Source organism: Salarias fasciatus, chromosome 2, assembly GCF_902148845.1.
Source record: "Salarias fasciatus chromosome 2, fSalaFa1.1, whole genome shotgun sequence".
In the NCBI taxonomy this organism is placed as follows: Eukaryota; Metazoa; Chordata; class Actinopteri; order Blenniiformes; family Blenniidae; genus Salarias; species Salarias fasciatus.
This window is the reverse complement of record NC_043746.1, coordinates 30,877,569-30,900,717: the sequence shown is the minus strand read 5'-3', so window position 1 is coordinate 30,900,717 and position 23,149 is coordinate 30,877,569. Positions and strand designations below refer to the sequence as shown.

The 23,149-nt window shown below is 46.0% G+C and overlaps 2 protein-coding genes across 3 annotated transcripts; one reads left to right on the top strand and one right to left on the bottom strand.

The window, feature by feature from the left end:
• The first annotated feature begins 4,133 nt into the window (after positions 1 to 4,133).
• On the top strand, positions 4,134 to 7,900 carry LOC115401124 (polycomb group RING finger protein 1). Of its 2 annotated transcripts, none has more exons than XM_030109317.1 (9): positions 4,134 to 4,247; positions 5,636 to 5,741; positions 5,838 to 5,990; positions 6,075 to 6,146; positions 6,305 to 6,410; positions 6,486 to 6,528; positions 7,348 to 7,431; positions 7,569 to 7,649; positions 7,734 to 7,900. In XM_030109317.1, the coding sequence occupies exons 1-9, from the start codon at positions 4,161 to 4,163 to the stop codon at positions 7,782 to 7,784; spliced, it is 783 nt and encodes a 260-aa protein (XP_029965177.1). In that variant the 5' UTR covers positions 4,134 to 4,160; the 3' UTR covers positions 7,785 to 7,900. The 2 variants fall into 2 exon arrangements, with proteins under 2 accessions (XP_029965177.1, XP_029965168.1); XM_030109308.1 differs by having other exon boundaries at positions 7,345 to 7,431.
• A 3,009-nt stretch (positions 7,901 to 10,909) lies between these two features.
• Positions 10,910 to 12,183, bottom strand: LOC115402162 (transcription factor LBX1-like). The gene is made up of 2 exons (XM_030110628.1): positions 11,859 to 12,183; positions 10,910 to 11,364 (listed from the first exon to the last, which is right to left on the bottom strand). The coding sequence occupies exons 1-2, from the start codon at positions 12,181 to 12,183 to the stop codon at positions 10,910 to 10,912; spliced, it is 780 nt and encodes a 259-aa protein (XP_029966488.1).
• Positions 12,184 to 23,149: the final 10,966 nt, after the last annotated feature.

Below are 23,149 nucleotides of genomic sequence, written 5' to 3'. Positions count from 1 at the left end.
TGTATGCAGAGAAAATAGATCACCGCTCCAGATCTGGAAAGCAAAATTAATCCTGATGAATTAATATCAGGATGACTAAAGATACATTTTTCTAAATCTTGATTAGTCACTTAATTAGGCTCAGGGCTTTTATTTCAGTTTGAAAACGGACATTGTATTAAGTTGGTCTACATGGTACTTTATTTTGAAAGAAAGTCCAACAAGGTCAAAAAGTAAATTCTTTCCGTGTTTGATTCCCGATCAAGACGCTGTGGTCAGAAATCAGCGGCTGCAGGAAGTCGAGATGCTGAAACTTCAACAATTACTGGTACTTTAAATTCAACTTTGAACGGATGGTTTGGACTGATGGATGCTTTACATTATGGACTGAAAACTGCCTTCAAATGCTAAACTACACTATCTAAACAATGTAATTGAAAGTGCAATTAATAGTGATTAAGAAATAATGCGATTAATTAATAAATTGAATTGACCTTTTGACAGCCCAGGATAAAAAGGAGCAGTACAGTAGTTTTTTTCGTCCCTCTTATTTTGTCGATGTTTGCTTTAGAGCTCCATCATCATCACCATCAGTCTGGACCACATGCATGTGACTGATTTATTTTATTTTAATGGAACGCGCTGTCCTCTCCGGCCCGGCTCTTCCTGTGTGGCACGTCTGAACTGGATGAAAGGCTGCAGCTCTGTGACGGCCGGGCTCACAGACATGCCGCCGTCTTTCCCCCGCTCGGCTTTCTCTCACGGCTCCCAGTGTGTCCGTGCACGCTGTGACTCTGTCGGGCCGTCTTGGCAGCGTTTCTCGGTCTGAAGCGGATTCCTGCACTTGTATTTTTTGCGGCCCTTGAAGTGGCTCAGATTGTGATAGTGGGGGTTGAGTGCCAGGGGGCGGCCGGAGGGCTCGCCCTACATCATTCATTATGCCCTCGCCCATCAAGCAGCACAAGCGGTACCGGTCTGGAGCCCGGCCAAGAGGGCTCTCGTCATTAACTTGCCACTTGGTGGCCAATTGCTGGAGCAAAGGAGACAAAAGCCGCAGTCCACCCCTGCATGCTCTGATTGCTCTGAGAGAGAGAGGGGGGGAGGGGGGAGGGCGAGGGAGACAGGTGGTGGGTGGTGTGGTGGACGGGGGCCTCCTTCTCGGCTAGGTGGACCACAGACTGCCTGTTGCAGGGTCGCTCTCAGCGCAGGGTGTTCAGGGTCCAGCGGTAAAGAAAGCAGCGTTTCCACTTCAGTCTCTGTCTGTCTTCACGCTCAGAGTCAGGCTGACGTCTGACTCCTCCGATAAACCAGTCAGGTCAAATGAAAGTGAAGAACCAGACAAATAACTGTGGAATTTTCATCAAGAAAATAAAAGCCCTTTTCTCCATGAGCAGCTTGGACCGGTCCTCTGCCTTCCCATTGGCTCCTTTGTCTGCTCGCTCTCCCCGCTGATGGGATTCCGCCACGCTGTGATCCCGCTGCACCTTCGGGCCCCGGGGTTATTTGGATATTGCGCGGAGTCAAAGCTCTGTCAATCAGATAAGCAGTGACCCCGCAGACCGAGCAGATAAGACGTTACATGGCGAGAGGAAATGGCAGACGGCGGGGGACTCGGGGCCCGGCTGTGGAGGCTCGCTGAAGCGAGACTGATCACTGTCGTTCTTCACACTCACACAGGATGCCAAGGAGGGGAATATATTGCCTCTGCCGTCTCCAGACTCGTGTGAAATGAGTTGGGCTTTATTGACGAACGCCATCGTTTTCGTTTGAATAATGAAATCCAGGAGAAGCCGCAAGGCATCCTCCAGAAAAACAAACATTTTCAGAATCACTGCAGCTTTGTGGAAAATCTAATCACTCCTTCAAGACAACATGGGATTAAATTGTAATCCAAAATCCAGAGAAAGGTGGATCAACTGTGATCAACACCCATCAACTGAACATTCATGGCAGATTAAGCAGCTTGCACGTCGCTGTTTCCGCCGCCTCGGGCTCCCCGAGGCGGGAGCAGCAAGACGAACTGGCCCGTCACTTCAATACGCCGAGGAATCACAAAGGAGCGAGTGGAGGGCCGGCCTTTGTGTGGGACCGCGGCTTTTGGGTGGTCCGCAGGTTGGAAGCCCTCTGGGTGGGATCAAGCAGACCTCCACATATAGCAGCGATCAGACGACCTGTCGGAACAGGGCAGACACGGATCTAACGCCGCCGCCGCCGGCACAACGCTCCAGACCAGGCGAGAAATCACTTCTCCACAGAACTGCTGCTCCTCACTCCTCCCGCGGGGAACGATGGAGGCTAATGTGTGGAAAAATAAACCTTCTTTAGCTCACATTTGAGGGAAAAACCTCAGCAATGAGAAAAGTAATTACCAAAAGTACAGTGTAACTTTCTGCAGAGCGGTGAATTAAATGTGTTTCTCCTGAAGGCGCAGACCACACGATAATGTGGGAAATGTGTGTGTGTGTGTGTGTGTGTGTGTGTGTGTGTGTGTGAGACACACAGCGAGTCTGGGAACTGGCCCGGACCCCGAGCCACTGAGCTGATGTCTCGTTTCTTCTCTGGAGAGACCCTCCACGGCCGTTGTTCACGGAAGGCGGAGAAGCACTAGTGAACGGACGGGGGTTCAAACACTGCGCTGTCTGAATGGGGGGGTGGGGGGGGGGGGGGGGGTAACCACTCCACAGCGCTCATTAAACCCTGTTTGGAAGTTATCTGACTTCATTACACAAAGTTTTCCAAACTAATTTGCCAGGTGCTTCATGTATATCTGTACATTTACTCTAGTTTTTTGTGTGTGTGTGTGTGTGTGTGTGTGTGTGTGTGTGTACAGCACACTTTGGTCTACTTTCCAGGATACAACCTAAAAAAAAAAAATCACCTTTTGATCTGCGTCCTGCTCCTTCGGGGATGTTTGCTGTTAACGAGACAGATGTAGGCAGCGCAGTGACTGTTATAAAGTACCAGGCCTAATGGGATTTGGTCGGCCCACCCTCCATGATGCCTGAGTGCTGCTGAGCAGCGGGACTCGGGTTACAGCACATGCTCAGGTTGTGGTTTAACACTTGTGGGACGTGTAACACACACACAGCGGTCATGTTCTCTCAAACACTGCCGTCACAGTTTTCTTTACAGACTCGGCCCCACTGTGTTTCAGCATCTTTGGGGGAGATTTTAAATGTTCCCAGCAGTAGTTTGAATTAGAAAGAAAACATGCTTCCATGTTCAAAGGCTTAAAGTGTAATCAAACAAATGATGAATCAGAGAAAGAAACCAGGTAACATGAAGAGATGGAGCCTGCAGTCAAATAAACATCTCCTTCTGTGGGTGAAGGTCTGATCATTGTGTAATAGTAAATAAAAAGTGAAGGAGCACGTGGCTGCAAACAGCTGAGTGGACTGTGTGTCTGCAGCGCCCTCGAGCGGCCCAAACCGGAACTGATGGAAAACACACATGAACTCCAGGCCTGATACTTCTGCAAACTGAACAGTGAACTGCTTCATAGATGTTAGTCACATGTTGTAGCTGCACTGTACTGACCGTCTGCCTTTTTTTCTGTCTGAATATATGAGGATGAAGGTTCTCCCACTAAGTTAAGTACTTTGAAAATCAAAATTTAAATTTGATTAATCTTAAAGCTGCACATTGAAGCTTGTTGTTTTTAACCATAAAATGTAACTGCGAGCTCATTCAAATAATTTTCTTTCATTAAACAGAAGTGTGCACTTTCAGATAAACAATGTGTCTGTTTTTATTTGAAGTGTTGCAATTTGTTATTCAGCTATAAATCTAAAAACCTAGTGACCACATATTTTCTTCAATTTGTATTAATTAAAAGTTTTGAGAATTTATGGGTGACTGTGGATTGGTTGGGATCAGTCAGAAGGTTGCAGAAATAGTATCGGTCAGTGTGGAAAAATTAATAAAATATAATTACCAAGTCAGTTGTTTGGTTAAACACTACAGATTAAACAGTTTATTCCCTTAACGTCTTGTAAATTTCAGTTGTTTTCATTTAAGGACATAAAATTCCACGAAAAAAACGTATTTTTTCATCTTTTGTAAAATTAGTTTTGCAAATAAAAATATTTATGTTACATTATTGTTTTATTGTTGTAGAATTTCCCGCCCTCTCTTCAGAAATGCCACGTCCGGTTTACCCGGAAGTGAGAACCATTCCAAAGATGGCGGAGCAGGGTCCGATGGCCATAGCGATGCGGCTCCGAAACCAGCTCCAGTCCGTCTACAAACTGGACCCGCTGAGGAACGAGGTGAGTGTCCGCGGTGCGGGAGCTCGGCCGGGCGGCGGGGGCGCGGCGGGCCGGGCCCGGGCGCGCTGGGGCCGCGCTAATGCGCGCTGTTCGCGGGAGATGGAGGAGAGACGAGAGAGGTACTGCGCCTGCGCTAAGAGCGGTGTTACGGAGTAACTGGTTTCCTAGTAATCTGAAGCCCGACTTCCTTTGGCGTCCCTGCCTGCTGTCCACTGACTGCGGTCAGACTGAACCGGCTGCAGTGCAGTGGAGACTCTGTCCTCTCACTGAGGTTGAGACCTGAGTCTGAGTCCCGTCCCTGCCGGGACGCTTCAGGACTCTCGTTACCTGAGCGCGTGCATCAGAGTGGCGGTCACAAGCCGACACACCGAGGAAGAAGAAGAGTCGCTAAAAGTACGAACTCAACAGTGTGGTTAAATGACAGGACGTGTTCCTGTTTGCCTTGTGTTCTTTTTCTTCTGTTTTTTTTAACATATAAAGCTGAAGTTATCAGCAGTAACGAAGGACGCCAGGGGAAGTGGGTCACCAGTTAACACGGAAACCATCTCATGTGGAACACGGGAGCAGCTCCGTGTTGTTCTGCGGAGCAGCGTGTTCACCCCCCCAAATAAACTCAGCGTTTCTCCCCCGTGAACTCACACAAATCATTTTTTCAGTGGCTTTGAACCGTGCCGAGAGCAAAGCGGTCCGGTACCGGTCCGCTGTCGTCCAGAAAGAACTCCGGTACCGATCCGCTGTCAGCCCGGTAGAACTCCGGTTCCGGTCCCGCCGCATTTCTCTGGTGTGATGAAGTGAAGCGGTCCCGCGCCAGTCCGGTGCCTCTGGTCTGGTCTCACCCAGGGATCACTCTGGTTTCGGTTCGGTTCACCGTGTCTCTCTCAGTTGCGCCTCTTCTTCGTCACTTTGTTTCACATCAGCTTCTTAAATTCCTGGAAAATAATAAAATAAACCTCCTTCTGCCGCACGTGTGAAGTGACGGAGGGATCGGTGATTGGTTATTTATTGATCAGTGATTGAATCTGTGAATCAAACGAAGCTCTCTGGCTGTGAGTCTTCCTGAAGAACCACGTTTCCTCACATCGACCTGACAGTTTTACATCAGGATGCCTGTGAACTTTTTTTCTGCTCCTGTTGTTCTCCTCTGGGGTCAAAGGTCAGGGTCAACCCGGTGGCATTCTGTCCCGTTTGTACATTTTGGAGTCTGTCTGTGTATTTCTTTCAACTCTCGCATTCAATTTTTTTTTTTTTTTATTGTGAGTCAGTTTGACCTTTACTGCCACGGCAGACGTGTGTGTAATCAGAGTGAGAGTGATGCAGCTCAGTGTCGCACGGCCCGCCGCCGCCGTTCTGTCGCCCTGTCAGGAAGTGACGGCTGCTGTTCTCCACAGGAGGAGGTGAAGCTGAAGATCAAGGACCTGAACGAACACATCGTCTGCTACCTTTGTGCGGGATACTTCATCGACGCCACGACCATTACCGAGTGTTTACACACCTGTGAGTGTTTCAGCTCCTCTCACGTCTTCAGTCCGTCCGGATGTTCATGATCACTGAAGCGCGTGCGTGTGTGTGTGTGTGTGTGTGTGTCTGCAGTCTGTAAAAGCTGTATTGTCAAATACCTGCAAACGAGCAAGTACTGTCCCATGTGCAACATCAAAATCCACGAAACGCAGCCGCTACTCAACCTGAAGCTGGACCGGGTGATGCAGGACATCGTCTACAAGCTGGTTCCGGGCCTGCAGGAGAGTACGTACAGCGGCGGCGGCGGCAGAACGTCCCCTGAAACGCCAGTCCGTCCTGTCCTTAACCCCTTTAAACGTCTCGTTTCAGGCGAAGACAAGAGAATAAAGGAGTTCTACCAGTCGCGCGGTCTAGAGAGGGTCATCCAGCCAGCGGGAGACGGTGAGTGGCGGCCGCGCCTCCGCCCGCTGCTCCTGCAGTGACGGAGCCAGGAAGAGGCCGTCGCTTCGGAACCGCTGCTGAAACTCGAGAGCTGGAGACACAGCCAGTGACTCCTGCTCTCCTCTCTCTCTCTCTCTCTCTCTCTCTCCTCCGTCCAGACGGAGTCCCCGACGCCACCGGCTTGCCGTACACCAGCTTCGACCACTCGAAGGCTCACTTCTACCGATACGACGAGCAGGTGTCTCTGTGTCTGGAGCGTCTCAGGTAGAGCGCCGGCCGCCCCGCCCCCTCAGCAGGACGTCCGGACGCTTTAAACCAGGCTCTGTTTTGTCTCTGCAGCTCGTCGCTCGCCGGGAAAGATAAGACCAAGCTCACTCTTCAGGTGAGGGACTCCGGTCTGCGACGCCCGCTGGTCTGGGGTCAGTTTGAGGCGGAACTGCTGATGAACAGCTGGACCGATTGATCCGGTCTGGAGGAACAGTGACTCAGACTGAACCAGTCAGGAATGAGGCTCACGTCTCTTCAGACAGTTGTTGATTAAACTCGGCTGAAGTTAATGATTGATCAGAGCTGAAACGTCAGAACTAGTGCTGTCTGTTTTGGTAGCATTACTAGGAGGGCTGTTAATTAATTAGGGTTAGAAACAGGAGAGAAAATTCACTTATCTGAAGCTTAAAATGTTTCAAACCTCCTGTGGCGTCGATGTTCTGGACTGTTCTACACTGACAGAGAAACTGGGACTGCCCTTCCCTTGAGCAACTCAACTTTAACATGTTGGATAGTTCAAATCCCTCATGAGTGTTTTCTGATGTGAAACTGCTCCACTTGAGGGAAAAGATTCACATCAAGACAATATTGTGCATCAAATTGGTGATTTTGTGTTAATTTCAAGTTCATAAATGACACAATTAAAAATGGTTATTTAAACTTTTAATCAGTCGACAGCACGAGTTAAAATATTTTAGCATTTTCAGAAAAAAGCAACACACATACACACACACACACTCACACTCACTCTGAGTGGCTGTTTATTGGAGCTCAGCTGTGTAAGCTGAGATATGAGACTCCAGGAGCACGTCTCTCCTGCTGTAAGGCCCCGATCCGTCCAGCAGAGGGCGCTGCTGTCCCACTGACCTCCCGGTCGGTGTAACGTTCTCCTGGTCGGGTCCAGCTTGATGTGTGTCTCTCCTCTCTGCAGCAGAAGTTCGTCCGCTGCTCGGTGAGAGCCGAGGTGAGACACCTGAGGAAGGTTCTGTGTCACCGGCTCAACGTGGAGAAACACCAGGTCAGTGGCTGCAGCCGGGTCAGGGGTCAGGGGTCAGTAGAACCTGCCGTGTGTTTTAACCTCTGAGACAGATGTGGGCAGCTGGCCGGAGGCTCCGCCTCCTCCGGGTTTGGTTTGATCAGTCTTCTCCTCTCCAGGTCCAGATGCTGTTCAACAACGAGTCTCTGCCCGATCACATGACCATGAAGCGGCTATGGCTGTCACACTGGTTTGGGAAGGTAGGCTGGCCGACCCTGACCCCCCCCCCGGAGGTGACGGATCGCTGTCTGACGCTCTCTCCTCTTCCTCCTCTTCCTCCTCAGGCTCAGCCGTTAGTTCTTCACTACACCGTCAAGGACAAGCGCAGCAGATAGGACCTGCTGCCTCCGCCTGTACATATTTTGTACCATACATATTCTATTTTAATAGTGTTTGTGTACATATACTTATTTTCCTTGTTTTGTATTTTTGAAATAAATTTGAAATCTGAAAAATCAACCATTGATTGATTGATTGACTGATTGACTGGCAGCATGAAGCCTGTTTTCGGATGAGCTCCTCTTCTGCTCAGACGGATCCAGTAATCCTCCGTCCGGCTGTAATCCTGCGTCCAGAGCGGCTGCTGAGCTTCATGGATGAAGCCAGTTTGTTCCAGGAGCTGCTCCTGTCTCCTCACTCAGCGCCGCCAGGTGGCGCCCCCGGCCAGCTGTGATCCGTGCTCCCGATCATCTGAGCCTGTCTCCGCAGGACTCACTGTCCCCAGGTCTCTGGTGTCCTGTGATCCGATCCTCAGATCCTCTGGATTCAGGAGGAATCAGCCTGAAGCAGGTGAGAGTGAGGATCACTTCAGGATGAGCGCGGGTGTTTGTGTCTGGAAGGTCAGAGGTCAGATTTCGGATGGAGGAGGAGGAAGAGCAGCTCTTCATCAGGAGCCTGGAGGGAGACGGCTTCAGCCCGTCCCGCTCCCGGAGCAGGAGCTCCCGGCTCTTCCTATATGATCCCACTCACACGGATAAACCGATCCCAGTCTCAGCCTGTGGCCTCACACACACACACACACACACACACACACACAGAACAGCAATAATCCTGCCGCTATGACCTTTAAGGCCAAACTAATGTTCCCTGGGTTCTGCTGGACGGAGCCTCTGGTGCTTCTGGGCCTTATTTTCTCACTAAAGAAACCAGGCCTGTGTGTGTGTGTGTGTGTGTGAGAGAGAGAGAGAGATATTTTAAAGGAATGCAGCATACATGAAAATAAAAAATGATCTAGAAAATCACGAATTCTCTGCAGTAAAGGTTAAAGCTTTAAAATGACAGAGCTCTTTCACCCTATTATATTTTAATTCAATTTATTAGAATCAAACCCTCTCAGCTTTAGGAGCAGAACGCTTTATTTCCAGTCTCCTGCCGCCTCTAAACGCTCCATTATAAAAGCCTACTTGACTTTTCAACCTCACTATTCCAGCTGATTGCTTCTATTGTGTTCAGCAACCTGCTCTGCCTCTGCCTGCCCAACGCTCAGAGAAACCAGACAAAAAGGCCCAAAAGACACAGAAGAGAGACAAAAAAACAGCCCAAAACACACTGAGAAAATCCAAAAAGAAACAGGAGAAACACCAAAAGAAACACAGACGGACAGAAACAGAAAAAAAGACCAAAACAAAGAGACAAAAACAAAAAACAAAAAAGAAACAGATGAAATACACGAATGGAAGAAAGTGCATAAATGAAACGCAAAAAAGACCACCAGAGACAAATCCACGAAGAGCCGTTTGGTTTCTTTTTAGGATCTAAAGATTTGATCTGTAAAATTTTTAAAGTTAAATCACATTATAAGGTCTTCATCTTATTTAAACTGAACAAATTCTGCTTATTAAATTACAGAAAAATTCGAAGTGCAAAATAAATAAACAAAAACTGTGTAAAATCTTGGAAATGTCCCAGTTTATCTGCAGTTTTAAATATTATTAATCCGTCATCGATGTTCATGGATTTCATTCATGAACAAATATTCAAATATTACATTCATGGGATTTTATTTTACAGTTATTTCAACAAAATGTAATAGTATGCAAGTTAAAAATATAAATATTTTACGTTTCTAAATTTAACACAAACATTAACTGGGATTAATTGAGATATTTTAAAATTATTCTTATGTAAAATCCAAAATCTGCGCAAAACTTTCATTTTTACAATTGTTCAAAATAATCCTGTATAAATAACCTGATTGCGTCAAAAACTACAACAACAACAACACACACGCACACTCACACACACACGGTCAAACTGTTGCAAATGGTGGGCCCGCGGCCGCCTCCCATTGAGCTTTATTCATTAGATCCTCACTGCGACCATTTGCTATTCATGGCACTTTCCTCCCCAAACAAACCCGAGCCCGGAGTGGCAGATGCGTGCCATTATTGCGCGCGGCTCGCTGGAAGCTGTTTTATGTGAGGCAGAGGCGGGTTAACCTAATCAATCATGTCGACCGGTTGTGTTAAAGAAGGAGGAAGAAAACATATGGCGCGGGGCGGAGGCGCGCCGCTCCTCCGGACCGGGACCTTCTTGTGACAAGACGGGGCCGAAGAAAGGGAAGAAAGGCGGAGGACGGCTGCTAATTGAAGTCACGGCACTTCAGGGCTCAAAGCAGAGGTCAATTATTCAGAGAGCTGCTGTTTAACCGACACGCCGCAGTTTTCGGCTGGAATATTTTACGCATTTCCAAATCCAGAGGCCATTTAATCCCAGCGTGTCCGGCGCGTTCCTACACACCCAAACTCAGATTTTAACCTCTATAATAATGCTGCAATATTTAATTCTGCAATTTATGTGTATTAGCCTATAATTATCAATTTATATTTTGGAACAATTAATTATAAAGAATATGTTTTTGATTTCCTTTCAATCGTCGCTAAATTTAGAACATTTCTAAAGCTTGTCTGCGCAATAACATCCAGTAGATCTGCGGGATTCTTCAAATATCATATAACCTTTATTTACATAGATGCTGATTAAATAGAATGTTACAATAAAATTATCATATGGTGTCTGATCTATGTACAACAACTGAGAGCGTGGAGGAGGTGGCGCGCTGGGCCTGCACGGAGCTTCTCCTTCAGTCTGCACGAGCGCGTCGAGACAAACTAATTCGTCCATCCAAAAAGAAAAAAAAAAGAAAAGAAATGGCGAAAAGAAAAAAGAATTGCACGACATTTCCACCCCTTTAAAAAGCAGTCAGAGATTAAAATGCAGGTAATAAAATGTTTACAGTTCTCAGTCTGTCAGAAAGAAGCAGAAATCCTTCAGGCTGAAAGCTTTACAAGTCCCAATAATAAATTAAAACGAGGGCAGCGGGGTGGAGGGGGGGATCTCCCCCCGGATCTTTATATGTGTTTATATCCTCCTCTTGACAATATCCGTGCAAAAGTTTGGGAGGAAAAAAAAGTCCCTTTTGGATTTTCTCGTCGTGAATCTGGTGAAAACCACCTGAGAGTCAGTCGTCCACCTCGATCTCCTCATCGTCCTCCGAGAACTCGTCCGTGGTCTGGTCTCTGGAGGAAGAGGGGGACTGTGGGAAGGCTCTGTGTCCCGGGGAGGTGGGGGAGATGCTGGGGGAGCGCGCGCCGGCCTGCGCCTCCTCCACGTTCTCCATGCTGACCAGCTTCTGCAGCGTCTGCGGCGTGATCTTCTTCAGCGACTCCACGTCCGCCTTCATCTCCTCCAGGTCGCGCTTCAGCTTGGCCCTGCGGTTCTGGAACCAGGTGATGACCTGCGCGTTGGACAGTCCCAGCTGCTGCGCGATCTGGTCCCGGTCCGCGGGGGACAGGTACTTCTGGTACAGGAAGCGCTTCTCCAGCTCGTAGATCTGGTGGTTCGTGAAGGCCGTGCGCGACTTCCTCCTCTTCTTGGACGTCTGCCTCTGGCCGAAGGCGTTGATGTGCTCGCGCCCTGCGGTGGAGAGGGAGACGGTGGGAGAGCAGTGAGGATCTGGGCAGGCCCGCCTCGGCTGTTATTATTACTGCACAATCCAGGGATTTCTTTAAAATATATATTTTCTAAATTAAAAACCACTCTAAATTCACACGAGCTGATATTTTTAGTTTAAAAATTAAAACATTAAAAACTTGCTCAGAACATAAAACGTCAATAATAACTTTAAATCCCATCAAGCGTATAAAGTTCCAGTGATTATTGTTGTTGTAATAAAATGTGCTCAGGGTCTATTTTCTGTGCGGGGAGGCCTGAAGGCAGCCTGGCTCCCTGACGGCGCTAAAACTTTCTGTTAGCTTCACATCATATCTAACAAACGTGAGCGTCAAAGCGCCTTTTCTTCTCCAGCTCGTCGAGCAGCTGATCCGACAAAACAAACCCGGAGGAGGATCTGAGCTCCGGATCTCTCCACACGGCCCGAGAAAACCCGAATAAACAAGAGCCCGATTTACCTTCCGCGGCCTGGATCACGCTGACTTCCAGACCCTTGAAGGTTTTGCTGGCCAGCTCCTCCAGCGCGCACAGCGGCGACGACGGCGTGCTGATCCCGTTCCTGGCCGCGCCGGAGCCCGTCACCTTCTCCAGCGCCCGGGGAGGACAGATACTGGCCGCAGACTTCTTGACGGAGGGCTTGTTGAGGATATCCTCGATGCTGAAGGGCGTGAGCGGCTTGTTGGAGTTGGCGGGCGGCGGCAGCTGGTCCAGCGGAGCGCGCCTCCTCTCCTCCCCGCTGGACTGCAGCACGGAACCCGCCTTCGCGTCTTTGCTGGAGGTCATGGCAGTCCCGGACGATCGCTGCGCTCTCAAAAAAGTTGGTTATTTCATTCAAGTGGCGGGTGGAAGCGTCCACAGGTCCTCCTCGCGCGGCTCCGCTGACTTTTGACAGTTGGGCTTTAGCTGGGCTCGGTGCGCTCCTCCAGAATAAACATGCTGCTTCGCTTCGGGCGGAGTGGCGGAGGCAGCCGGACTGTGTTCCCCTCAGAGAGCCCCGGTCCCGCTGCCAAGCTCCATGAAGGTCTTCAGGAAGAAAGAGACTGGAGGGGCTGGATCCCTGCAAGGAGGGGAAAAGCTCTTCTCGAGCACCGCGAGCAGGAAAGCTCCTGCTAACGAGTTATTGTTGATTGGGCGAAGTTCAATTAGAGAAACACTACACTACTTGCTGACCCGCCGCCGCGTCTTAAAGGGCCGGACCATAGAACTAATTGGACGTGGGGAATAGGAGGAGTCAGTCTGCTGCCGGCCGGGAGAAAGATGCCCTCCAATGTTTATGCATCTGTTTCCCTCTGCTGGTCTGCTGTGTTTCTCCCAGAAAGCGAGAGTCCATGGCCATTAAAACGCCGCCGCCGGCGCCCCGGTGTCACGGAAAAGTTTGGAGGAACACCAAGCCAACCACTGCTCTCCAGCCGCGAGACTCACTTACAGGCGTTTCCTTGCGTAATTACGCATCAGGCGTTTTGGGTGATGTGCGGGTTAGGAGCGGTGTGGCACCAGTCTGGATTAAAAATATCACAATGAGCACATTAGCTGACCTGCTTCTGGAATGTGATCAAATCACAGCCTGGAATTGGAGGAGAAGCAGCCAGGGTCACACCACAGGCTCTGGACGCGGGTTTTTTCTACTTGTATGATTTATATTCTAAAATAAATATTTAGATTGCAATTTCAAAAATAAAGACTGCGATACTGGCGAGACGGTATTTATGAATCTTTATGAATCCAAAAAGACTCATTGAAGCTATTTGTAATTTAAAACAAAGAAAAGCTCAAAGTTTCAGGGTGAACTTTATTTTATTGCTGTTTCTGATGTTCTGCTGCTGCTCTGTTGTTTTTGCACCTGTGCTCCGGTGCGTCCCTGCAGGTCAGTCCAGCGCTCCGGGAAACTTAACGCGCCGATTATAAAGGTGAGGCCGCCGCCGCTCGGTCTCAGGACGGAGTGTGAGCCCTTTCTCCGTTTCTTTTTATTTTTTCCTTTTTTTTTTTTTTTTTTTTTTTTTTAACTGAAGGAGCTTTAAAGCCATGAGGGAGACGGATCACGGGACGCGGCGGATCCGGGAGCGCAGCAGGTACGTCTCCCAGGCAGTTCCGCTTGTTTCCTGCTCCTTTCTGTTTTATTCCTATTTTATAGAATTCGTTTTAATACAGTGTGGAGCTTGTTTCCTGCCGAGATAATATTAATTTATCAGATATTTTGGGACCACATGAGGCACAGTGTTGTGTGAAAATATCAACAGCTTCAATAAATTTTTTTTTTTTTTTTACAGATTGGTGTTTTAGCTGAATTGTAAAAAGCCACTCCACCTGCAGAAAGCGCGCAGGCTGTAAAAACAAAGGCGCTTTATGAAAATCCACTGTGATTTTTCTCCTGAGCCCAGCGGGGAGGCGCGCCGCTGCGCGCAGGCCCGAGCCAACAGGAGCATATGGTGACATTGGTTTAGGGACAGAGTTATAAAACAGCAGGAAATTCTATTATCGCCTCGGAGGTCCACCCTGATGGCTGCTCGGAATACAGATTTCTCCACGAGTAGTACTCACTGCACTCTGGGAATTTGGACACAAGCACGCGCGCCGTTTTAAAATAAAATAAAATAAAATAAGATGAAAAGGTTTTAAGCTCACAGTGAAGCTGATTCCACATGATGTTTCTGCTACTGGATTTACAAGTGAAGCTACTGAAACATGATTTAAATGTCTAAATATTTTCAAATATTTCTGTGTTCTGGAATAATGAAATAAATGAGCCCATCTTCTATAGTTTTATTCTAATAGACGTTATTCCCTCGTGCGCTTCCGGCCTCTGTCTGCTGAAAATAAAGAGTTTTTCTCTAAATGTGTGAAGAAGCTCTGCGCCCTGATGGAGCCTCCACCCGCTGCACCCTCTCCTCCCTCTGCTGAGGGAGATTATTCACCTTCATTTGGCTCTAATTTAAAAAAAAAAAACCTTAAAATAATCCCGAGCAGCGGCTGAGAGGCTCGTTCATGCTGCCTCGATTTAAAGGTGATTAGAAGCCGATCAGATCATCGATCATCGGATCTGGAGACATCTAGTTTGATTTCACATCGCAGAGCTGAGTTACATTTCTTCCCTTCATGAATCCACTGTGATTCCCTCAGCGGTTAAACTGCAGCTCCTCTTGTTTCACCATCAGCAGTGATCAGGATCAATTCCTGCACCTTTCCACCCTCCGCAGCTCAGATCACCGCAGTGAAAGCAGGTTTTCTCTCATTAATCATGAGTTAATCCACCTCCTCCACGCTCAGAGGGCATGGCAGCAGCCTCCTCTGCAGACAGAGCGTTAACTGATTAACGCGCCTCACGCAGAAGGCCCGGCAGGAAACACTGGATGTCAGCGGATCCTTCAACTTCATGTTTTCAGATTCATGAAGAGGAATTCTTTTCTTCTGAATGTTTGAATTTCAAGATACCAGCAAGAAATAAATATGAATGAAAAACAATTTGAATTTATGATGAAAAAAAGATTAATAAAATCAGTCTGGACCAAATCTGGACCGGGCCGGTCAGGGTTTCTCCTGCTTTCACAGAGAATCGGAGCCGTTTTAGTGAGCAGAGGTCGAGGAGAAGGAGAGGCGCAGCGCGCGCACGGCGCGCAGCTGAGAGAACCTGATCCAGCAGCGGCGGCGGCCCGGCGCTCCGCTCAGCGCGTGTCTCCGTTTCAGCCGGACTCTTTCCGGAGAGCCGCTCAGCGGCGCGCGACGCCTCTGTTTTCTCCACGACTCTGAAGAAAAACACTCAGGCTGAAGGAGAAAAACCTTTATTTTCCATTTTGACTGCAGGTTTTTATTTAGGGCTAACTGTGGTTTTCATCTCCACGTGCGTAATGAGAGGAGGACCTCTCCCACCAGGCGCGCAACACCTGCCGCCCTCCGAGTGCGTGCGCGCGCCTCCTCTCATATTATTCTATGAAACCTTTGTCACTGCAGAAGCGTCTGCATTTCCTCTGTGCACGCGCCGTTACGCAGTGACGCGCGGACACGCACAGGTGTCCCGCAGTGACGCGGGGGTCCTCCATTGGCCCCGCGTGACGCTCATCTGAGATTACAGCAGACGACCCGAGATTTCATTCCTTTAGTCACTTCAGATTAAAAAAAAAAAAAAGGAAAAAAAATCTTTAAACTTCAGCTTGAAAGAATGTTTCACAGTTAAGATTTTTTTTTTAATTCACAGAGGCCTTCTGTCACAAACCTCCACTGTTTAAATAAAACTGATTGAGTGATTTTTTTTTTTACAAATAAAAGTTTTTCATTCATTCATACAAATATTTATTATTATAATAATTATTATTATTATTATTATTATTATTATTATTATTATTATTATTATTATTATTATTATTAATAGGACTCTACAGGCAAACAATTTCCAATCTGAGACATGTATTAATGTATTTATTTGACTGTTTATTAAAAAAGTGAGTGAAAATTGCAGGAAATCTGCAAAACGTTCAGACATTAGTTAGTTAGCTATAACCTCAGCTATATCAGTATTTAGCACAATGATTTAATCATTTGTGATTATTAGAAACATGAAAATGTTATTTTTGGAGACAATTAAACAAATGAATGATTTACCAGACAACAGGCTGAAATCTGACATTTTATCATGGAAACTGTTAATTTTAGCAACATTTGCTTTAAAATGATGGCTTCCACACTTCACTTCAAAATTTTTTAATCATTATTAGATTAAAATTTTCTCAGTTTTCAGATGTCAACATATAATCAATATCTACACAAAAACCTGGTTGAGGGAGAAAACAGTCATCTAAACGAGGCTGAAGTCAAATCCAGACAGAGCTCATCATCAATAAGTCATGGATGGAGCAGTTTGTTTGTGTTCTGATATCAGGCCTGAATCAATAATCAACCATCAGAGACCAAGTGGAGCTGCTGCTGTTTCTCAGTGACACACACACACACACACACACACACACACACACACACACACACACACACACACACCCTCCCTCAGGACCGACTCTCTATCGGCCCTCTGGGGCCCGTTGAAGATGATAAAGAAGGAAGCAGCTACAACATTACTGCTGTCTGAGTCCTGACTGGCTTCATTACCGAGCAATTATCCCACTGCGTGTGTGTGTGTGTGTGTGTGTGTGTGTGTGTGTGTGTGTGTGTGTGTGTGTGTGTGTGTGTGGCCTGCAGCCCACTCATTAAACACACCGATGCCTCCACGCTCTAATCTTTATGATTGTCTCCATCAGTATATTGAAATCAGTTTGACTGGTCTGATATGAAGACTGTTGTAATTTTACAGCAAATTATTTTAAATCATGTTCAGAGTTTTTAATGTGGAATCACGAGGTTCACAGTGTGAGTCAAGAAATCTTCATCTTTTCTTCAAGTATTAATGGTGAATTATGACAATACACACACACACACACACACACACACACACACACACACACACACACACACACTCAAACACACGCACAAATGCATACATGTGCATACACACTTCACACTGGAGGAAATTTAGTTTTTAAACTGTATTTCTCTACATTTCACTTTAGGATAAATGACGTTATTGAGCAACTTTATCGTTTCTTCTAATCCAGCGGTGTTCAACCTGTGGCTCTGGAGCCATGTGGCTCCTCAGTCCCTCTACATTGGCTCCATGAAGCTTTCACAGAAGAAACATTGATCTTATTTTTATTATGGTGTCACATCACAGGACTGCTCAGAATGATTCTTCACTCTCGGTTCTAAAGGGATTCAAAAAAGGTTTGAGTGGTTAAAAAACCTGAAAGGTCAAGAATTTCTAACAGAAGAAAATTAATCATGAAGGGAAAAAGCATGTAGAACTGTTTAAAAGAGCTAAAATTTTTTATAACTACTAAAATTTCAAAATTGTAAAAAAAAAAAAAAAAAGAAGAGCAAAACTGTTAAATCAGGTACAAACAGGCTAAATGTGATAAAATGTTCAAGACTGTGATTAAAACCTCATTAATGCATCATGAGATGTTGTTTTATAGTTGCATCAAATTCTCATCAGCCGCATTCGTCTAGTTTTATCGGTTAAATGTGCTTTGCAGCTTCACTTATTGTCACAGAAAAGTCTCTTTAGGCCATAAAGGTCACAGAGTCCTGCTCCAAACCAATGAAGAGTCCCGGAGATACCAGAAGATACAAGAACCCTGAGGTGAACATGAAGCCTGCATGCTGCTTTATTTACTGACACGTCCTTTAAAGAACAGCAGACACACTGCTGCTGTGGGACTGCTTAAAAAAAAACTGACTGAGGAATTAATCAATCAATAAATATGAAATATGCTCAGTTGAGGTCAATTTGAAACATTTCTGCTCAAATCTCATGGAACATGACTGTTTTATTTCCTTCAAAAGTCTCAGAAGAATCAGTAGAATTCCTCTATCATGGCAGCGTTAAATGGAACTGAAGAGTAAAACGGAACATGAAACAATTCAGCTGAACAGAAAATAGCTCAACAGGACCAAGACTGAATTTCCTCTAATGAGCAGAAGTGAGACGACTATTCCACACTTCATCAGGCGACATCTATTCTCTTCATTTAAACCAGAGGACACGTTTCAGTCATTTTCACGTCTTCATGTCTCATGAAGTGTTTCTGAAACTATTGAAATCAGAGGAGAGATTAGAAAACCTCGGCTTTGATTCCTGCTCCAGCTTGTTTTCTTCAAATAATCATTTTCTCTCTTTTTTAAATACAAAATAGACTCATGAAGAAAATAACAGAACAAAATGATAACAACATGACCTTTCATCAGCACACACACACACACACACACACACACTGTCTGGTTCTTGTTTTCCTCCATTACTTTCAATGTTTTAGTTGTTAAATGAAGCAGAAAAATGATTTTTAAGGACGTGAGAACATCAAATCCAGACATGAAGACTTCTTCAGGTTTTTAGTGTTTGGAAAGGGTCCTGAACCCAGATCCATCTTCTCTTAGTGTTTGATCAGAAATCCTTCCCTCTTCAATTCAGCTAAATACTGACATTTCTTCAACAGTGTCCTTTAAAAAGAAAAGAAAACTATTCATTGTTGATTCAAATGAAAAAGTTCAGTTTAAAAAATAGCTGAACAACAGTAGAAAGTATAGGAAAAAGCAGATGGAGGAGGGTGGAGGTCTATTTCTCATGAAAACTCTGGATTTTATACAGAATAACACAAATTCTACTGAAAATCATGAATTTCTGTTCATGAAATAGACTGAAATTCATGGACAGAAAAAAACTCCTTCAGTCTTCAGTTCATCTCTTAAATTCACCTATAGGAAACCTAGAATAAAGTCTGAAATCTAAATAAATAAATAAATAAATAAATAAATAAATAAATAAATAAATAAATAAATAAATAAAGTTGAAATGTTCAAATGAGGTCAAAATAAAATACTCTACTTCACCTCTGGAAAGAACGTGAAGAATCAAGTAGCACTGGTTTTAGGTTTGATGTTGATTTTTAATAAAGGAAAAATGTTGAATTGTTGAAGTTGGTTTGAATTTGATAAGAGAGAGAGAGAGAGAGAGAGAGAGAGAGAGAGAGAGAGAGAGAGAGAGAGAGAGAGAGAGAGAGAGAGAGAGAGAGAGAGAGAGAATTAAATGGGACTTTTTATTCCTCTATAAATCAGAATAAAGCCTAATTCTGCTCTTAAATAACCATGTAAACCCCTGAAAACTTTATTCAGAATTAAGTTTGAATCCGAGTAGACCGGTAGGTTTATTCTGCTTTGGAAGCAGAATTGTGCTAATTTGGGCGACTTCATTCTGGTCGTTCTGCGCATGCTCCGTTGTGATGACGCAATTTTCCAAGATGGCGGCCCGCGGTCCGCGTTTCAACTCGTATGAAGACGATTTGTTTAACGGCAGTTTTAGAGGAACTGGATATAATTAAACGAGCGGGTCGACGGGTGCTTAACAACGAGGGCATTTCAAAGCTGTAGTGTCAAAGTTAGTCGAGAAAGAAAGACGAGAAAACGCTATTTATTTCCGGGAGACGTCAGTACGTCATGGCCGCTCCGTCCAATCAGAACGCTTCACAGACCCCAAAGAGAGAGAGGATTTAATCCTTCGTTTTTCCCATGAAAACATGACGTTCATACATAAAATTCCGATTTACTTGATTCAGAATAAAACAATTTTCAGAATAAAAACACCCTGTAACCACACTCAGCGAGAGATACACACACACACACACACACACACACACACACACACACACACACACACACACTCCCTCTCCCCTCAGAAGGCCCATCTCCTCCTCTTGTCACTGCTCTTATCTCTGGCAAATGAAGACAGATCGTGGTGTGAGCTCCTCGTTCCAGGAGAGCTTTCAACAAATTAATCACCTGCAATTCTATCCGTGTCCACTTGGGCGCCCGGCGGTCCCTGAAGCAGGCGGAGGCCTCATGGGTGGAGCAGGCGGAGCGGGCGGAGGAGAGAGGCTGGATGGTGTGGAGCCTGGACCTGCAGGACTAGCCTTCCTCCTCCTCCTCCTCCTCCTCACATCAGGATTTCATTAAGTGGTGAGCTGCAGCTCTCCCCCCAGTCCTCCCCACTCCATCACCAGCACCACCCTCCCCCCCTCCGCCCCCCCCTCCGCTCTCTGCTGAGCCACTTTGCTCCCAAACCAAATGAGGAAATAGCTGGTCTGCTCGCTGACAGACCCCGGCTCTGGCCGTAAAGATAAATGACCCACAGTATTAAAGTTTAACACGTTGACAAAACCCACCTGATCTGTGGGATTAATGCAACAAAAAGCTCCATCTGTGGAAACAGAGGAGGAGAGGAGGGCTGACGGAGGGCTGACGGAGGAGAGTAATGCCGGCCACGCAGAAGGTCAAACAATATTTAGGATAAGTACATGTGTAGAGCTGAGAGGAGAGACGGCTCTCTGGGCCAAGAGGGAGAAATTAACACACACACACACACACACACACACACACACACACACACACACACACACACACACACACACACACACTGTGAACTCCCCATTCTTAATGATCCCCCAGAAAAACAGGAGGAATTCTTTGAGGCCGTCTGAAGCGGAGAGAGCAGAAACACAGAGACTCTATCTGATTCATGCAGCCATCATTTGTCGTGCAAGAACCTCATTCTGTGCACATATTTTCTGTTTGATGAAGTTTTGGAGGTATTAATTCATCAGGTCAGATTCATGCATTTGTTAATTTTGTGGATTTCAGTGACTCTAATTATTCTAAATGTCAGCTGATTTCATGACTTTAAACTCCTCGGCTCCGCTCAGTCAGATTTATTCACCTTCAGGTGGACTGGAGGAGTCAAATAACTGTTAAACAGCAAGAGCTGAAATGTGTTCCTTTCTTTCAAGTACAAAAGCGTTTCGAGGATTCTGGATTTAATCTGTTGAAACCTGAAAATCCCAAAACAATCCGTGGGATTCCAGCATCCTGCTGCTGCAAAACGTCTGACTGAATGAAAGCCTGGTGAAAAATGTCCAACCTGCTGCAGTGCCCTGAGCCCTGGCCTGCAGGCTGCGATGCTAATGCTAACCTCTGTTAGCTCTGTCTGTACTCAGTGAGATGTGACTCTCGTTGATATTTTCTATTTGGTTGATTTTTATCTAATAATTCATCCATCGACAAGCAGTGAATGGAAGCAGCATCAGTCGGGTTTAATCAGAGGAAGATTTTTAACCTTTTTGTAAATCTTACACAAGCAGCTCTAATTTAAATGTATTAATTAGTGCTGTCAATCAACAAATTAAAAAAAAAATGAATTAATTTTAACCCTTGACCACAATTAATCGCAATTAATCACATCATTTATGAACTTGAAATCAGCACACAGAATCACCAGTTTAATGCACAAAACCACTTCGTCTGAATATGTAAACTCAAGTGGAGCAATTTCAAATCAGAAAACACTAATGTGGGATTTGAACCATTCATTTTAAAATTGATGCCCAAGGGAGGGCCAGTGTTATTTTCTCTCTCAGTTGTTGAATCTTTCAGAACATGGTCGCCACAGGAGGATGTTTCAAACTATTTTAAGCTTCAAATGAAGAATCTGATCCTCATAATCCACCTGGACTGAACAGGGAGGGAATAAAAATGTCTCAGCGACAGTAAAATAAGTTTTCTCTTTTATTTCTTTTCTTTGAGCCAATTGTTAACCCCAACCCTGCTTCTGCGATTAATCGCAATTTAGAAAAAGTCATCTTTGACAGGCTTCCATTCAATAATCATGATTAATGCCATTAAAACTGACTACACTACTTGTAGTCAATTGATGAGTCTCATGGGGAGTTAATTCCTGATTTTCAGCTTTTTTCTCCCAGAAACACTTCATATCATGGTGGACTTCTACAACAAAATCCTTAAACATCTTTCTGAAATCCAGTCTAGGAGTTTAGAAAATGTTCAAACCTTCATGTTTATTAGAGAAACTCAGTAGAGACCTTTGTAAACCTCAGATGAGCATTTCCTCTGAACCCCCGCTGCCCCTTCAGTCCCTCAGTGTGTTTTCTGCAGTCAAACATGTTTTGAAGTCCAGATCTCTGAGAGCTGCGGAGGCTGACTCCCCTCCATGGACTGACTGAACTGTTTTCATACATCTACAAACACATCGTCTCATCTAACAGTTCTACTAGAACTGTTCAGACAAAACGCTGCCCCCCCCCTGTAGGATCGGCTCTGTGTTCATGGACCTGGACCAGGACCAGGACCTGGTCTCAGGTCGTCGGGCCGACGCTGTGAAGCTTCTCCAGGCCCTCTAAGCCTGCTGGGATTGTTTCCTGTGCGGACTGGCCCTCCAGCAGAGAAGCAGAGGCTGCTCCTCAGGCCGGCCGCTGCTGTGATTCATGCGGGTTTTAAAAAGCGATGCAGAAAGCAGCTCGGCAGGATTAAACCAACAGAGAGAGTGTTTGGCGCTCCGGCTCGCTGCTTCATGGAATCCTCCACGTGAAATACAAGCTGCTGGAGTGCAGCGAAAAGCTCTTCTGGAGCACGGCGGCCGGCCGCTAAATCACTGTTATTGCTTCTTATTTTTCATACCAGGCTGAATCTGAAGGACTTGCTCTCGGAGAGCTTTTTTTAAATATCCACAAGGTGAAAACGTTCAGCTGCGGATAAATAATGAAGCCTGCTGGAGCTTCAGGGAAGCAGCCTCTGATCCACAGCAGGAGGCTTCGATCCCAGCAGTAACAAACCAGTCAGGACACGTGACTGAAAACACCCAGAAAAGACAGAAATCAAAGTTTAACCGGAGGAATTCAAGGTTCTGAAGGTTCTGACAGCAATAATCAGAGTTTCTCCAGGTTTAGGTTCAATAACAGAGTAGAACAGGAAAACTAGCAGAGAGAGAGAGAGAGAGAGAGAGAGAGAGAGAGAGAGAGTGCAGAAACATAAATATGAAGGGAGTGGGAGCGCTAAGCGAGGTCTTGGCCCGATCCGCCTTCATAAAATATTCTGTCGCACACGTTCATAAATATGAGGGAAAAGGCCTGGGACTGTACGGAGAGGAGCGCCTGACCTCTGACCCCCACGTCCAGATAAAGACGGATGTGACTCCTGCAGGCGGCGCGCTGAGGGAGGAGGTGAGGACCGATCGGAGGGACCGGATCCTCCGGCTCCTCCCGCTGTAACGGCGGTCAGACGCTCACTTCCTGTTCAGGTTGAGTTCCTGCTCTGGAGCTTTTACAGGAACCTCCTCGATGCTCTCTGTTGTCTCTTCTGGGAAAAAGAC